This window comes from Berghia stephanieae, chromosome 1 (assembly GCF_034508935.2).
Source record: "Berghia stephanieae isolate SIO BIC M18660-M18661 chromosome 1, UCSD_Bste_1.3, whole genome shotgun sequence".
NCBI lineage: Eukaryota > Metazoa > Mollusca > Gastropoda > Nudibranchia > Aeolidiidae > Berghia > Berghia stephanieae.
In genome coordinates, this window is record NC_088360.1 from 6,973,345 (window position 1) to 6,992,343 (window position 18,999).

Below are 18,999 nucleotides of genomic sequence, written 5' to 3' on the forward strand. Positions count from 1 at the left end.
GGTTCGAGCCCCAGTCAAGGAAGACTGATATTTTTGGATGTTATTTTTTCTTGTATTTTTTTCTTTTTTGCTTTGTCTGACACTGTTTCGTACACACTTGTTCAGTGCTTTGAGGTCTTGTGGTATGACAATCGGCCTGTGAATTGCAGGTCTTTGGTTCAAGTCCCGCTTTGAGCGACGCAAAACTTAATCAATGGATAATGCTCTTTTTTCACACTTTTCATCTTACTCAGGTCTGAAACCAAAACTTGGTCGTCAACAACTTTTCATCTTTCTGAGAATATTGTAATAAAACCTTCCAGGCCTCGTGTTTTGTCTTCCATATTAAGTGCTGCAATTGGTTGCAGACCACATTTCCTAAAACAATTGACAACACATAGGGGATATTGGGACCTCGTGGGGTCCCTGGTTTGAAACTTTTAGCCAAGATGAGGGTCATTGAAGTCGATCGATATTTGAAGGACGAGTTTTCTGGTCAACTTTAAAAAAATACACTTCTTTCCAGAGTACGGCAGTTAACTGGTTAATTGATTAATTTGTTTTCCTGATCACGAAATATAAACAGTATGGGGGAAGAAGAATGAACGATAACAGATACTTTTAGGTCTGTTGCTGTAAAACGTTATTTTATATAAATGCCCTTTAATAGTGATATGGTGTTGACCGGAAAAATCTTGAACCCGTAACGTTCCTCGTATTCTTTACTTCTTTGTTGAAGCTGTGAAATGTATGTTTTATTCAATAGATATATCAATAGCCAGTCAAGGCGTGTGTGGCGTCTCCAATTCAATGCAACCCCTTATTGTAATCGATTTTTGTTACAAGACAAGGTTCATAGTTCGATTATTCCAATCGATTGATATTATGGAAGAATCATAAGATGACAGAAAATTTTGATGTACTCTGATGAAACACGTTTTAAAAAGTTTGGCTAGAAAACTCGTATTTATGATCGATTAAAACGACATTCTTTTCAAATACTCTCAAACTTGGAAATTTTGTGAAGCAACAGGTTTGATAGTTTTCGGCAAGAGCAGATGGTCATTTAAATTGATTTGAAAAACGAGTTTGTTTGTTTTCAGAATAGAACAGAAATCTTAGAGTTATAAGGCCAGACTAAGTTACCCTGCATCAGATTAGATACAGAAATGATAATTCTTTAGAGTTTTGGTCTTCCAGAAATTGGATAATACTCCAGTACATGTAACGTTACACAAACAATAAATATCGATCCAAGACTACTATTAATTTCTGGTGTCAACAAATATTGTAATCGGTCTTTCGCAAATTGATTTCCGTCAGATCCAGATTACACACAAAGACATTGTCAATGAAGGCGGGAGGAGAAAAATAATATGTTTCAACAGGAACTCAAACCAGCATTTCGTGTGCTGGACTAGCGCTCTACCAAGTGATATAACGTGCCTACATACAATAAAACAATAAAAAAAAGAAACAAACCCAACAAATTATCCGCTCCCGGCGAATGACTCAATCATTTAAATGGTGGGTGTCAAAATCTTTTGCCTTTATCTACCATCATCCTCATCGCAGAATGCAATGATCCAAATTCACTTACACGAACAAAGAGATATTGAACAACTGCATGAGGTTAAACAGAACTAAACTCGTGTTGTTAAAGGAGACAGATTGGCACTGCGTTAGGGTCTTTGTTCCGTAATAATAATAATGATAATAATAATAATAATAATAATAATAATAATAATAATAATAATAATAATAATAATAATAATAATAATAATACTCATTTATACAGTGCTCATTCTCGTGTAAAAACAAGCTCCGGGCAATTTACAATATATATTATAAATTTTGAGTGAAAAAAATGCAATGCAATGAATTCATAGCCAAATCAAGGATTCATAGAGTCAATAAAAGCATATACAGTAAAGATATGTCTTGAGATTCTTTTTAAAGGCAGGTAAAGACTTGCACACACTCAGACCACGCGGTAGTTTATTCGAAATATTGGGGCCGAAACAAGCAAACGATTTATCAACAAATTTTGTTCGAATCCCTACCACGCTGTATGGCCTGATTAAGCAAGACACTTCGCCTTAACTCATTTTGCAGCCTTACATTAAGACTCAGATCCAAGTCATGTGTGTACAGCCTTGTCCATTCGGCCATATCGCCTTTTCAAAGTCAGTAACCTTAAATGGCTAAGTGTTTAAAAAATGTGTAAGCAGAAAAACATACAGACGTTATTACAGGAAGAGACATCTGATGACACGCTCTGATCTCTGTTCAGAAATCGTGTCAAGTTGAGAAATTATCACAGGACTTAGGTTATCATAGAGCCATCAGTAGACTATGGTGTATTATTTAGTGGCTGAGATATAGACATCGTCATACGATCCATAAAGACAAGCAACGCTGAATACGTCCTACTGTGTCAATCATCATTGTGATCAACATCATCATCATCATCATCATCATCATCATCATCATCATCATCACCATCATATTCCTCGTCGTCGTCATTATCATCATCATCATCATCAACACCAATAACAACAACAGTGTCATTGTCATCTACAAAATCAATATCAATTCACCATTATCACCACGACCATCACCTCAAATTTCCATCCCATTTCCCCGTCCTTGTATCCGCAACCCCCCGATCATTGTTCAACACAACTCTGTCAAAAATACTCCCATAAAAATGGCATTATGAAACACGGCATGTAACAAAAAAGATCGATATGAAAGTAATGATTGATGATGAAAGTTTTGATTGATTGAATAATTGATCTCCGACAACCTTTATCGATTTCAATGCGAGTTCAGACTTGGAATTGAAAGCAAGATGTGCTAGGAAAGACTGATCAAAATAAACACAAGAGGGAATCGAACTAAATTCACATCAATATCGAAATTATGTCACCCGCCCCAAAAAATATTCCCATCGTTAATTCCCTTGCAATGAACAGCAAACACACGCGTAGTAGATATGTGTTACACATTATTGTCTATATCAGGTCGGGGTGAAAATAGTGAAAACTGTTTTAATAACAAAATAAGCAAAAGTGGGATTTTTAAAATTTTGTTACTTTTTAAAAAGAACCGTTACGCACTGTTTTTTTTTTTGTTTTTTTTGGTTTATTTTTTTTTTTTTGGGGGGGGGGGGGTTGATAAAAGAAGAAGATTAAGAAGCAATCCAAGATCTATCTTTGGTTTTGATTTTTTCTTTTTTTTTTCTTACTAAAAGTCCATTTTTTTCATTTAAATCAGTCCAATATTTATACCACTTTGATGCGATACTTCTATATATGGTTTCTTTTTGTCCCCATAGAAGTGATCACTACTAACTACAATCTCACTTTAAAAAAAGCTCGTCACGGTTCATCGTAAGGCAAGGCTTCATTACATTAACAAAAAATGTGTAGACTACACAACAAAAGAAAACAGCAAACAAAAAAGAACAAAGCCATTTTTTCAATGCCAAAGATTGACGACAATGATTTAGACTTGATATCTAATTTATTAAACGGTAAATATCGAAACTAGCCATACAGATCTGAAGAAAAGTGTGTCTAAAAACATTATCAGACAAAACAAGAAAAAAAATACAAGTAGAAAAATAAAACATCCCAAAAAAAATCGCCTGCCTCGACTGGGGATCGAACCTTCTTACCAGTCGGGTTTTCCAACATTACACCAAAGAGGTTGCCCGATAGTTGGCACGTCTGACCAGTAATCAGAAGGTCTGAAGTTCGATCCCCAGTGGAGGTAGGCTGATTTTTAAAGGATGTTTTAATCTCGTATTTTTCTTTCTGAATTTGTCTGACTGTTTCATTCACACTTTTTCAGATCTTTATCTTACACCAGTGCCTGCTCCTTAATTTGGCACGGAACTATTAATACTAAGCGTTTTGGAAAAAAACAAAAACAACAAAAGAACAAAAACAACTTTTAACATCCGCCAGCCGGATATAACGTACAAACTAATAAAACTATGTTTAACCTTAAACGTTTATAGTCTGATTGTTGTTGTTGTTTGTTGCTTTAGGTCTCTTCCAACACAATTGAGGTTATATGAGAGACCGCTGAAACAAAAAAACAAGCAATCTAACAAAAATAGTACAAATGTAAATCAAAATCATAACCTAAAGATATCATAAGCTAAATTATAAATAACCAAGAACAAACAGGCAGAAGATTTACAGAAAAAAAAATATCCCCTGTCAAAAATACAATCACAAAGAAGCAGGATAGGCTAGTAAAGAGAAGAAGAAACGACATCACTATCGGATCGTACACCCATGCGAACATCATAGGTATATGATTCAAGGGTGATGCTCCCATCCAACCACCCGCATAGTCTGATTGATAGCAATTAGATAGTGTTTAATCATTAGAATGGCTGTCTAAAACAATAACAAAGATCTGAGTGACGTCAATATCGTTCCACCTATACACGCACACACTACGGTCCGCCAACCAACGGTTTAATTTTTCTTCTTATTTATTTTATTTTTTAACATACTGTTATTTCCCCTGACCTACGTATGTCATGGGTTCTACAACAGTATGTTTTTCAACACAGCATATTGTCCACCCTTTGGTCGTATATCAAGAGATTGTTTATCGATTACGCACTAACTGTACTCGTGCGTACCGTTATATTAATCATTTTGTACCGCAGGGCTGGCGCCAACAGTTCTGTTATTTTTTTTCGAGGTATAATAAGTCGTTATAAGATATTCATGTAAAACGGTAGTCATGCATACAAGGTTTAATCCCCGAGAAGGACCCGCTCTACACTAATCCACACATATGGCGTGGTCAATCCATAAACTCATCCAGACCAGTCATAATTTCAAAAGTCATATTATACTAAGTAGTATGGACAGCATGCGGTTAAGTCTACTGGTCATCCGTTTTGGCTGGCAAAAACAATAACAAATAGTATAATTGTACTCATCATACATTTAAATCTATGTCTGGCTTTAAGCAATTAGGCTAGCGGATTAAATTGTAATAAACACCCATTGCCATAGTATGTATTGATTAATTATAAGGCGGCCACAACGTTGCTGTCACATAATACAGATAAAACAAGCCATTTATATTAAAGGAATACCCACATCCACCCATCCATACAACCACTCCTTCGTTCTGTTCACTATCAAAGAATGGACAGTTCTTTCCCAGTTACAACAGGATCATCGCCCTTTCATATGCTTTAAACAATTCATACCATTTCTCCCCGTACAGTGAAGACATTAATTATGAGAGCCAGTCACACCTTCTAGCAAAATGCTCAAAGCTAAGATACATTGAAGTACATAACAGATACAAAATACAAGAACAGATGCAGACACAAAATGCAGAGTTGAAATAAACAGGTGGTGATGCAATTTATAATAGTTCTCCGATCAAGGGGGCGGGGGGTCTGGATAGCTTAGTTAGTTGAGCACTTGCAATCAGAGGGACCGAGATCGATCCCGGGGTGTTAGTCGATATTTTTTTTTTCTGACCCCTCCCCCCTCATGCCCACCCAGCACTGATTGGGTAGCTGGGTCTGTTAGATCTGGCAGAAAGTAATTTGCGATAGACTAGCGTCATATATCCAAGAGGTGGTAAGCAATTCTTATAGTCCGTTTTACGCATCAGAAACTGGGATAAACTCCAGCTCCATGGGTCTAGTGGTTCTGAAGGGCTACTGGTTTTCCTTACATCAAGTACCACGACGTACAGTGTAGACATAAATTATGAGAGCCTCTCAAACCGATTATGCTTTGCAAAATGCCCAAAGCAAGTTAGAAGTCCTTGGTGTATTCTACAAATACAAATACAGATACAAATACTCGTATCAAGTCGAGGAAGACTAATTTGGGGGATGTTTATTTTCTTGTATTTTTCGTTCTTGCTTCATATGGTACCGTTTCTTTCACACATTTTTTTTTATCTTTTCGGGTGCAAACAAATGCAGAATCGAAAAAAAAAAAACCCCAGATACACACATGACTCAGTTGTGAATGAGTACGTGGCTTTAGTCAATGATGGATACGTATTGTAAAAACTGCAAACAGGCGACTTGTACTGAATGAAATGGAAATTTGGTTCCATAAGTCTGCCAGGGGAATAAAAAAAATAAAACTTTATGGAGCGCAGAGAGCACTGTGAATTCGCGGATGTGGGCTATGTAAATGCAGATTCTGATACAAAAGAAGTAGGAAAAGTGATGACAACGTATTATCCACTTGCTTGACGAACAAATAAATATTGATATATGTGTTGCCTAAACAATATATATGTCCTATCATATAATAGAGTGACTCGATCAGACATAAGTCTCATGGAATTATAAAGCACAATCATCTATTTATATGATTGAATTCAATAATTGAAAAGAGTCTCATGGAAACAAATAAATGATATTGTAAGGGTGTGTGAAAGAAGAGCAAGTCATGAGTCAATTGTGATTATGAAACATAACAAGGGAATTTAAAAAAAATAAGAGGAGGGTAGAGGATTGGGAAGGACGAGGAATATGAGTGTAACATAAGAAGAGGGGAGGGGGGGGGGGTGAAGATGAAAAGATGAAGAGATGAGGAGCTAGAGGTTGAAGAGTATGAGAAGTAGAAGGAAGAAGAAAAAGAAGAGATGAAAATTCGAAAGCAGAGGATGGGAGTAAGAGGGGGGGGGGGGGGTTGGGAGGAAGAGGAGATGAAAGAGAAAGAGGAAGGGAAGAAGATACAAAGGAAGAAACAGACCGATGATGATAAGATGATGATGAAGAGCAGGAGGAAGAAAAGAGGAAGATGATGAGATAATACATGAGAGTGGGAGAGTAAGACTGACCACACAGACTTGCAGAAGACGAGAGGACGAGAAAAGGAGGTGAAAAGGGATAGATAGTGTGTGTGTGTGCGTGTGTGTGAGAGAGAGAGAGAGAGAGAGAGAGAAAGAGAGAGAGAGAGAGAGAGAGTCTATTGTGATGGTGATAAAGGTACCACCATATTGAATATTATGCCTTACCTTTTTGTTCCTTTCTTTTTACTGCTTACATCCAAAACAACACGAGGCTTACGTTGAGAAGGCATCCTTGTGCCTCAGAACTCCTTTCAAACTTGTTCGGGATCTTTGAATCTCAGGTCCTCCTACACCATAAAGTTGAGAATATCATATTCCATTCATCACGTAGTTTTCATATTTTCTCCGAAATAATATTGGGTAATAAGATAGACAATCACAAATACTTGGTCAACAAACCACAATAGAAGGAAGTGGACATGGAAAAGTCCTGGAGATGGAGTGAGAAACCAAATAGATTACATACTCATCAGCAAACGTTTCCGAAACTCGGTTTTGTATGCCAAATCTATGCCGGGGGTTGACTGTAACAGCGATTATATACCTGTGCTATGCCCCATACGAGTTAAATTGAAAATCTGCAAAAGAGCAAAGGCTAAACCTAAATACCAACTAGACATTCTCCGGGAGGAACAGAAGATACAAGAAAAATTTGAACTATCAGTAAGAAACAAGTTTGAAGTGCTTGGAGAACTAACAGATATAGAAGAGAAATATGAGCAGTTTAAAGACAGTGTTGCTGCATCATTAGAAGAAAATGTTCCAACCACACTTAAGTTGCAGAAGAAGAAATGGATTACTCCAGAGATATTAGAACTAATGAATGAGAGAAGAAAGGCCAAAAATCAGGAAGAAAAATACAAGACTCTGAACAGGCAGATAAAAAGAAAATGCAACGAAGCTAAAGAAGACTGGATAAATGAACAATGTCACTATATAATGTCCTGCAAAGAAAAAAATGGCAAATTCTTCCATCAGAAAATCAAAGAAGTGACAAACAAAACTAAATCAGGTGCTAAAAGTGGATGCATCAAAGACAAGCGTGGAAACACCATCATGGACAAAGACTGCATTCTAAACAGATGGTCAGAATATATTGAAGAACTTTTCTTTGATAATCGAGGAGAAATGCCTATGATAAAAGAACTGGAAGGGCCTTCTATAATGAAAGATGAAGTTAGGAACGTCATGAAAAGCATGAAAAATGGAAAAGCTGCAGGACCTGATGCCATAACAATTGAAGCCTTGACTGGCCTGGGTGAATGGGGGATTGAATTCATCACAAACCTTCTAAATCAAGTGTATAACACAGGAAAAATGCCAACTGATATGAAACGATCCATTTTTATAGCACTACCAAAAAAGCCAGGGGCAGTTGATTGTGAACAACACAGAACTATTAGCCTAATGAGCCACCTCACAAAAATTCTTTTGAAGATAATTTTACTAAGAATAAGAAATAAAATACGACCTGAAATTGGGGAGATGCAATTTGGTTTTGTTGAGGACAAGGGTACCAGAAATGGAATATTCACATTATCAATGCTGATGGAAAGATGTATTGAAGTAAATAAAGATCTGTATATGTGTTTCATCGACTATTCAAAAGCCTTTGATAAAGTACAACACGAAAAACTATTCAAAATTCTATCATCCTTGGACATTGATGGTAAAGATTTAAGAATATTACGGAATTTGTACTGGGAACAAGAAGCAGCAATGCGTGTTGACAACGAACTAAGCAGTTTTACACCTATTAGAAGAGGAGTTAGGCAGGGGTGTGTTTTGTCTCCAGATTTATTCAACCTCTATAGTGAAATGATATTAAGAGATATCGAACATAAGAAGGGGGTGTGTATTGGAGGACAGAATGTAACAAATCTGAGGTATGCAGATGATACGGTTCTACTGGCAGAATCTGAACATGAACTACAAGAATTACTGGATGTTGTAGTCAGGAGTAGTGAAAATATGGGACTGGAACTGAATATATCTAAAACAGAATGTATGACGGTATCTAAAAATAATAACCCACCAGCCTGTGTAATAACAAGCAGAGGACAAACAATACAACAAGTTGAATGTTTCAAATATTTAGGCTTCAATGTAACATCCAATGGAAAATCAGATTGTGAAATAAAGAAAAGAATAGGTATGGCGAAGAATGCATTCAACCAGCTGCATACAATTATGAAAAACAGGAATATTAGCATGAAAACAAAAATCAAAGTCCTGGATTGCTATGTACTGTCTGTGCTGCTATATGGTTGTGAGAGCTGGACCATAAACAAGACCATGGTTAAAAGACTGGAGGCAGTGGAAATGTGGTTTTACAGAAGAATGATGAGGGTGTCATGGATAGAAAGGAAAAGAAATGAAGAAATTTTAGAAATGGCAAACAGAAAAAGATCACTGATAACAAAATCATCAAACGCCAAATGGAATTTTTAGGACACATTATCCGCCACCCTGGTTTGGAAATACTCGCCTTGACTGGAAAGATGAATGGAAAAAGAATAAGAGGAAGACAAAGAATAACGTATTTGAAAGGGATAAGAACTTGGACAGATGAAGCTGAGAAAGGTGGCGCTGCTTTAATAGAATTGGCAAGAGATAGATCAGCTTGGCGGAAGATGACCTCCGACGTCTGCTTCAGATATGGAACTACATGAGAATAAGATGGATACTAAATACTACACGGACACTGACACACACACACACAATTGAATCTCAAAATAACAAGAACGTCTTGGACAATAAATAACTCAAGATTGACCATAGATTGATTTACAAGAAAATCCGCTTCAGAAAATCAAGGATGTTTCAACTGTGTGAAAAAATAAAGATTAGCAAAATATCCATTGAATTATACTCACGTAAACAAATCGAATTAATCAGTGTTTTTAGTTTCACACACATTCGCAAGTAGCACGAGAACTTGACGCGGTTTGCTGGATCAAAAGAAAAGAGAACGTCACACCCCAATGACCAGCACAGTGGAACGTAATGCTGCCTGCCAGTTTTCAATAGTTAGGTACTCCAATATAAATTTATGATTTTTCATCCACGGGAATATGGGTCGTATTATTGTATTGGACTGATCCTTGAATTCAACTACTATCTACTTTGAATGTGTTGTTAAAAATTGTCTCAACGGTAACACACATGCGTTTTTATTCTGCCTTATCTTGTCCGTGCAGCATGTGGTCAAGACAAGTATTCATTCTGTGATAAAAATAAATGAAAACCAGGGTCAGTTATGTGTGTGTTTGTGTGTGTGTGTGTGTGTGTGTGTTTGTATTAAGAGTGTGATTTCGGTGTATGGTTGTCATTCAGGGCGTTGAAATCCTCAGTGAATAAAACGTGTGTGTGTATATGTGTGTTTTTTTGCAGGTGTGTGTGTCTATGGGGATATTATGTGTAGTCTCAGAGCTGTCTGGAGTGTGAAGATATGAACGGCATTGATATTATTTCGGTGCAACTAGTGTGTGCGTGTGTGTGTGTGTATGTATGTGTGTGTTTGTGTGTATGTGTGTGTGTTGGTCATACCCGCGGTCACTAAAGGAGAAATCCCCTTAAATAATAGAGTTGGTCTAAAGCTGAATAAAAGTTGAGGACTTGGAGTTGAGGGGAGGGGGGGGGGGGGAGGTGTAGACCATGCTCCCTCCGATAAACCATACCAACTGAAAAGAGCTTTTCAATTCATAAATTAAACACAGAGAGAGCAGTTGAAGCGTGGGAGAACAAGCATCTATCTTTATTTGTCACTGTATCCCACACAATATCGTGAAAATGCGCATGACAATTAAATTGTCTTTTAAATAGCAATGTCAAGATGGGCGTTAAAAGGGAGGATTGTATGGTTTAATCATGCACAATGTTGTTCATAACACGTACTTTATGCGCTTAGCTCGATACATGCAGTTTAATTTCCATATCATGTAGGCAATGTTGCCCGTTATACCACCGCGCTAACAATTCCTTAAATGCTAGGTACATATTTAAACCTAAGTCGAGTGGGCTAAAACGTTAGAAGCGTCTTTCTTAAAGTTTGCAACCATAGCCATGCTCAATATCGCTAGACTTTCACAAGACAGGATGAATTTCATCGAAAAGCGTTTGCCGTTGAATCTGTTACGGCTTCTGTCTTTGCTGCTGCTGATACAAACTGCTATTGCTACTGTTATGGTTTATGTTCTTCAGGGAATCTAAACCAACGACACGAACTGTGGACCTCCTGTTAAGCTAAAAGGGACAGGATGCGTTGCCACCACGCTAGAAACGCACGACGCTATAATCAATGTTCACTAAACTTATCAGAACTCCGGCAAAGAAAACAATTTGTCACCATTATCGTTACATTGTCTGTGAGCGGTAAAATGTGTATACGCCCTTTAACGGCGAAACTGAATAGTTTTCAAATGACAAATTCTCCCATTATTTATTATACACCCGGCTTACTCTTCTTGGATAGAACAAGTTTGCTGTGCGTTGATAGAAAGTCAATCAACACTTATGCCAAAGAAGTGTTTACTTCGTTTATCGATCGATTAAAATGACAAAGATCTGAACAAGTGTGTACGAAAGGTGCTAGACAAAGCAAGAAAGAAACATTCGAAAAAAAAAACAAAAAACAACAACAACCCCATAAAATCAGTCTACGTCGACTGGGGATTGAACCTCAGAAGGTGTGAGGTTCGATCCCCATTCGAGGCAAACTGATATTTTGGGATGTTTTTTTTTTCTTGTATTTTACTTTCTTGCTTGTCTGGCACCTTTCATAACAGTTGTTTTGATCTTTATCTTACACCGGTGCCTACTCTCTAGTTTCTTAATTTGATATTTTCAATGACTAAATTAACACTGCCCAGATTGTCAAAAACTTTTGAATCTCTGCCCCATCATAATCGTCGTCGTCATCGTCATCACCACCACCACCACCACTACCACCACCAACACCACTACCACCACCGCCGCCGCCACCACCACCACCAACATCATCATCATCATCATCATCATCATCATCATCATCATCATCATCATCATCATCATCATCATCATCATCATCAACAACAACAACAGCAATAACAACAACAACATCATCATCATCATCATCAACATCATCATCGTCGTCGTAGTCGTCATCGTGTTTCTGTAGCACCCCTAATTGTTTGAAAATCGATTCACTCTCTCCTTACCAGCCATTTTCAGGATTTTTCCAAAAAATTTACACCCAACTAACACAAAAAAATATTTTTTTTATCACTCAAACATAATAGCAGTAAGTTCTTACGACACATAATTTATTTAGCAAAACAAGCTCTACAACACATTGTTCATTTCTTTTAAAGTTTATGGTGTACAAGAGAAATTTGAATAAGAAAATGTTGGTTGTATCGTAACGAATGTGACGATTTTCCAATAGTTGGTAAGGAGAGAGTTAATGTACGACATAAGCGAGCAGTTAAGACAATGCGACCCATTGGGCTTTTTAGTGAAAGCGATAAGATAAAGGTAATCTGTTAAGATCGAGCAGAATTGAATCCTGCTTTATAAGAGTTAACTACTCGCATGCTATTCACAAGAAACAAATTCGTGATTAATTATATTTGGTAGGCATGTGTCCAAAATAAAACGACTGTGTACGACTTGGTAAACAAACTTGGAGATATCACTTGTATAAATAAATCGTATAACAATTATTCTGCCGTGTTCTGGTAAAAAACACGTATTTAAAATTTTGGCCAGAAAACTTGTTCTTTAAATCAATCGATTTATTGATCGATATTTGAAGAATACGTTTTCTGACCAAAATTATTTCTGCCTCTAATGAAACAATTTTTTTTTTTAATTTTGCATTTAAGTCAGATTTTTTAAAAAAGAAAAGAAAATAAATTTCATTTGTCGATTTACTAAAATGACCCACAACTTGTCAAAAGACTCAAACTCAAGATTTCAAAAACATATCGTGTTTAAACCTTTAGGATAGTCGAGTTCTTTGTAATCGACCGATATTTGAAGTAAAAGGTTTCTGGCCAAAATTGAATGTGAATTTTGTCTTGTCAGATTATGGCAGTTTACAATTTCATTTTCTCTCTACCTTTCATACATTCGTACACGCAATAATGTAAACCAAACTGAAACTGTACCATGCTCTTGTAAAACCGGTACTTCTGTATAACTGCGGCACTTGGGCGTTGACAAAATCCGAAGAAGAACATCTGGATGCCTTCCATCGCACACAGCTAAGAAGGGTATGGACATCAAATACCCAAAAAGATCTCAATGAATCATCTATAAGATTCACAAAGAAAGACCAATCTCCCTTGACATTTTACAACAACGATGGCAACTTTTCGGTCACATACTACGCAGGGACAAAAACATACCCGCAAACCAAGCCATGTCGGGATACTTCCAAAAACACGGGAACCTTTCAGAGGAAGACCGATCACAACACTCCCTGTGATCCTAAACAAAACCTCACCAACACTTGGACAAAGCATTGTCTCATAACGGCAGGGGACTTGAAAATCTGAGAACCCTAGCAGAGGACCGGCAATATTGGAGTCACCTCACACAGGAAATACTGGAAACAGCCAAGGCGACCCGATCTTTCGGTCGAGACGCGAAAGGCATCTAAGTCAAGTAAGTCAATAATGTAAATAGACACATACAAGTACCTACATACTGGACATATTTAGAAACCAGGATTCTTAGTTTTTACGATTATAGAAATCGGTTAATGATGATTTCTCGGCTTAAGAATTTTTGACAATTCGGGAGTCGTTTGAAGTCTTGGATTTAAGACTTTTAGGCAGGCCGGGATGATTTGAACTGGATGATTTGAATTTGATGCATTAGAAATAAAGAAAGAGCACTTTAATTCTTTCATAGTTATGCTAAATGTCAAATTTTCTCATAATTTCTCTGGTTTTAAATATCAGACCTATTCGTTTTGTAAAGCGCTTCGAGCACTGGCCAACAGCAACACGTAACATGTTAGGCAACATTACAATTTTTACGACAGAGACAACGCTGTTGACGGCCAGGTACTCATTTTACACTGAGTGCGGTGAGAGAATGTGAGTAAATAATATCTTCCAAGGACACAACTATGCGATGAGCCAAGCTCGAACCCAGGACCTTCCGATCCGAAAGCGAGTGTCATACCAGAAGACCACATAGCCGCACGTTTCTAGTCTAAATAAATGCTGGTCGTCAATAAAGATCATCCATACTTGCTCTGTGACGTCCTGTAATCTTAAGAATCTTTCTATATATCCTGCTACTAAAATAGTTATGCCACCCCATTATAATTCATTATGTAACCAATTCATTATTAGTCCTCCGAAGGACTGGTTACATGCACCCTTCCAAGGAATTTGCAACCGGAAGAGTAGAAGGTGTGACGTCACGGCTTCTCTGCCCTATTTGAATTCACATTATGGTAAGAGGTGAACCATGTAAGACATGATACCGGCCGAAGACGTTGGGTCACAAATTGTGTTGAGTGAGTCCAGTATCTGGAATAATTGTTGGGGATTACACTGATACTGCCGCAATGTCCCGTGTCAACGACATCATGTGGTAGGGTGACCAATTCATTTCCACGTCACTTACTCTTTCGCAAGATCCAAAGAAACCAAGAAACCCAGTTTTGTAAACTGATCTGCTGATGAGTAAAACTTACCGACCTGAGTTCGAGCTGAGGCTAGTCACAATAGGGGAGGAATAAATATGACGTCACTCGTCTCCTATTGTCATTTTTAGATAAATCGCTGTTGAGTGATCAGTGAATTGAACTTCCTATCTTTTAATGGTTCATCTTAACAACGCCGCTACCACATTATCTCATTCGTCTGTAGTGTTTCATTCATCCTGTTTTTTTTTTTTCGTATAAAGAGGAAATCCGAAACGTCAATTTTATTTGTTTTCGTGTATTAAATTGAAGCTTATACTCAATTTCACATTGTATTTATATCTTTTAATGATTAAAAAAATGTGTTTCAACTATGTACGGCTGTGTACATTGAAAAAAAAAATACGACTAGACATGGAGCTCTATGTCAGAATTGAGGATTTTTTGGACGTCAAAAGTAAACTAATTTTTCGCTGTTTGATTAAAAATTTATCTGGCAAAAAAAACAAAGCAACAACAAAAAACAACAAAAAAAAAAAAAAAAAAAAAAAAAAAAAAAACCCAAAATAAAAAAAAAAAAAAAAAACAACAACCAAAAAACAAAAAACAAAAAAAAAACAAACAAAAAAAATCAAACAATATAAAAAACAAACAAACAAAAGACAACCACAAAAACAAAACAAAAATAAAACAAACAAACAAACAAAACAAAACAAAAAACATAAAACTACCAATTTTAGACATGTTCTAGTGTGAAAAGGGAGTTTACAGCTTGATACGATTCATATCGGCATATACGGTTGACACGGTTTTGTAAATTAGAACACCTTTAGCTGTGTATTTATTGTGATAGACCATCCGCCCTAGTCACCCAAAAATGTCAAAAAAGCAGGTCATGTATAAACAATGTCCATTGTCCATAATTTATGTTTTGAGATCACAGAATTTGATGTTAATTATAAGTTTAATAGAAAAGGAATGTGAGCTTGTACATAGTGCAATATTCACTAAAAGCGCTTTTCAAGGGTTCCCAAGTCAACAGCAACACTACCATACAGAGCCAGACATGACGCCAATAAGGCGCTAATTCAATTTTTTATATGCTACAGGTCAAATAATCACTTTACACCCGGGTCCAATGAGAAAATAAATGTGAGTTGGTGAAGATGCTTTTCCAAGGGACCAACTTTGCCCAACCAACAGTGGACTCGAACCAAAGATCAACAAGCAAGAATCCGTGTATCTTACAAAAAGACCACAATTTCACTTAATGTGTGAAATTGGGGTCTTTTTGGACAGGTTTAATTTTGATCTTTTAAATAAACAAATCCATTCAGAAATAAAGAAAAGAAATTACCCTTTTTTATTTTTGTTGCTGTTGTTTTGGTTTGGTTTGGTTTGGTTTTCTCCAGTTTTGTTTTTCAGAATAACAGAAATACTGCTTCGAAAAATTTCAATTTCTTAAAACATGACAAGTAAGGAATAATGTTAAAGTCGGCCACAAGCACTTCACATGACATTGTTATGTTGTAACATAAATAAAATTATTTCATGCAGGGGTTGATCCATGCCAACGGGTGGTGGGCTCTTGTTGTCTCTTGAAATCATTATACGTGTACAATTACACACAACATAGTTTCTGCGAAAGCCAGTGGTATGACGGTCGCTCCTTTTCATAGATATTGCCAACATTGTGGAATTGATCAATTCGATTCACTACTTTTTATATATTATTATTATTATTATTGTCTATCCAAGAATTTAAGCATATTATTATTATAAAACACATTGTTTGAATTTGAAAAGTGAAAACAACTTTAGATCAATCTGGTGTTATTTCGGCTTCAACTAGCCAAGTAAAAATGAGTTTTCGGTCAAAATAGCTAAAATTAGAAAGTTTGAATAATTTAATTGTACCTATAATGTTTCAACTATTATGGCAATCTAATATATATATATATATATATATATATATATATATATATATATATATATATATTTCGTGTTTACTTGAATAAAGTCAAAGGCTGAAACGTCGTTTGTTTTGTGTTGTTCCCTTATATATGAGTCACATTTAATCCCTTTATCTTTCTCTCCATTTTGTGTTTTTATTTATTTATTTTTATAAATTATTTCTTTGATAAAACACGATCTCCTCAATGAAGGATCATTATTCATATTCAAAGTTTATAATTTCAACTTGAAATTCTGTTTAGTGTACCATGTTCACGCCAGATTCTCACAAAGTTCATCCCGACACAATACCTCTTTGAGACGACAGGTCACAAAGGTCGACTCATTAAGACATCCTGTCGCTTTCACAAGCACAAAGATGAGAAAGCTCAATACATTATAAGAGGTTTTCCAACTTTTGCCAAAATTAATCCTTATGTCTAAGTACAATGTAATTTAAGATAAATTGTAACACTTTTCTTTAACTCTGAGTGGTCAATTTACAATATGAAAACATGCCTTCTTTCAAAGTGTCATTGAACATTTTCTGCTACTGTTCTGAGCTAAGAAAACTGACTGGCTTGATCGTGGAGGTGAGGAACATTTCTCTAGATAATAACACAGTGGAAAAATGTTTGTAAAAGAAGCGCACCACAGTTGTGGTGCATACACGACAAGAGATGGTGAATGTAATGTATTATGTGTTTCTACATGGTGAACGAAAGACTCCATACATTGACAAAACACAATGTTTTCTTCGTATTGGTCAGAAAATCTATTAAGATGACCTTGAATTTGTGACCCACTGCCTTAAAACGGTATCATGTTGGGGTAAGTTAGATGCTCAAAATAATTGGATTTATATATCAAAAATATTAGACATGGGTTTTAAGTTCATATGTTTTACTGCGGATCATTACTGACGTTTCTTGAAATGACAACACACACACACACCTACTCACACGCGCGCGCGCACGCACACAAGAAAACCAAAAATATTAAACCAACAAAAACTAAAATATCACACATGTTCAACTTTAAAATTACTATCCGGTATCTTGTTCACAGCGATATAATACCGTTTTGAGAAGATGGATCACATTAATTTGTTTGTTTTATTGTGTCGTTTTTTTAAAGGCTGAAACCTGGCACCGGTTTAATAGACTCAAGTTTTAAACATTTTGTCCAGTCCGAGGTCATCTGAATCGATCGATTTCAAGTTAAAGCAAAAGCCGAAATGGAAAATAAATAAAATACATAAATAAATAAAACTCCCTTTATTCATCCCATAGGGGAAATTTTTCTTGAGGGTCTATTCCAAGGGAAGACTGGAATAATCCAAGCGTCAGCGCTGTGCAGCTCTGCAAATTAAGCGAGGGGAGGTGACTTGCTCAAGGCCACACAGCGACGGGAGATCGAACTCGGTACCTTTCGGATACGAAGCAAAGACCGCACCGCTGAGCCACGCTGACCCATGAATTGGCAAACTAACTAAATGTGTTTTGTTAGTGTTCTGTTGCTTTGTAATGGGAATGGAGGTGTATCGAGTTACACAAGTCGTGGACATTAAGAATATCAACACGAAATTCGAGAACTCTCAGACAATACAAAGGCTTTCTTTGTTTTATATTGGTATTGTTAGTCAACCGGTCACTTATCTCGTCTCTTTGAAGCTGATGGTTCGTTGCTAGATGTGTTACAATGACGGGATAACTCTAGTTTTGATGGTAATGCGCATATGAGTAACATACGCACCTGTTCTGTCCGCAAGACCAATCGTATTAGCACACAGAACTGCATGAAACTTTAAACGTTTGTAGTCTTGTAGAAATAAATTAGTGAGAACGAATCACTTAATAGGCGGTTTAAAAACAATAATATAGAGCTATAAATTAATATATTGATGCCAGCTTCTTTCATTCTATAGGCAATGACGGATTCTGACTGTTAGTACAAAAAGGACGCATAACAGGCGACTTAACATTGGATGATATGCACTTTGATACAAAACTAAGGCGCATCTCAGTTATGAAAACAAGAAATATGAAACAAAACTTATTAAAAAGAATAATCTATGAAAATCAGCTTTGTAACTTTACTACCACAATTAGATATTGAAATGGGTTTGTTTGCCGATTTTACCCGAGAAAACAAGGAAGTCATTCTCTTGGGAACCGTAATTTCAATCTAATAATACGACTATTAATTTTGTTATTGGTTCTTGCCATAAACATCACAAACCGTACACCGTAAGAAAAAAAACAACCAAGGAGGATCAATTTAGAAATTTAACAAATGGTCTCTTTGACAAAAATAAAGATGTTGGTTGGGTAAATGTTAGGAGGTAAGGAGTTGAGTAGGCAATATAGATAGAATGCGCTTGGCCAAGGAGTTCACAACATTGCCATCCGGAAGTATAACGGACCAACACACACACTCTGTGTAACCATGAACTTTTATAGTCTGGTTAATACAGTTTAGTGAGAACAACTCACAAACGCGGATGGCAAAAACAATAACAAAGGCCTGAGTGACGTCATCTGCATACTATCTATACT

General features: G+C 36.4%; 1 protein-coding gene across 2 annotated transcripts in view; it reads right to left on the bottom strand.

Annotated features, from left to right (window-relative positions):
* The window catches only part of LOC144967111 (uncharacterized), a 123,504-nt gene extending 113,338 nt beyond the window's left edge, over positions 1-10,166 (bottom strand). The window contains exons 1-2 of one of the 2 annotated variants that reach the window (XM_078903961.1): positions 9,723-10,166; positions 7,012-7,276 (exon numbers count right to left, since the gene is read on the bottom strand). In XM_078903961.1, the coding sequence (XP_078760087.1) occupies positions 7,012-7,076 (65 nt within the window). In that variant the 5' untranslated portion in view covers positions 7,077-7,276; positions 9,723-10,166. The remainder of the gene's footprint in view (positions 1-7,011; positions 7,277-9,722) is intronic. The other variant, XM_078903969.1, reaches the window with a different exon arrangement.
* Between the last annotated feature and the right edge of the window lie 8,833 nt (positions 10,167-18,999).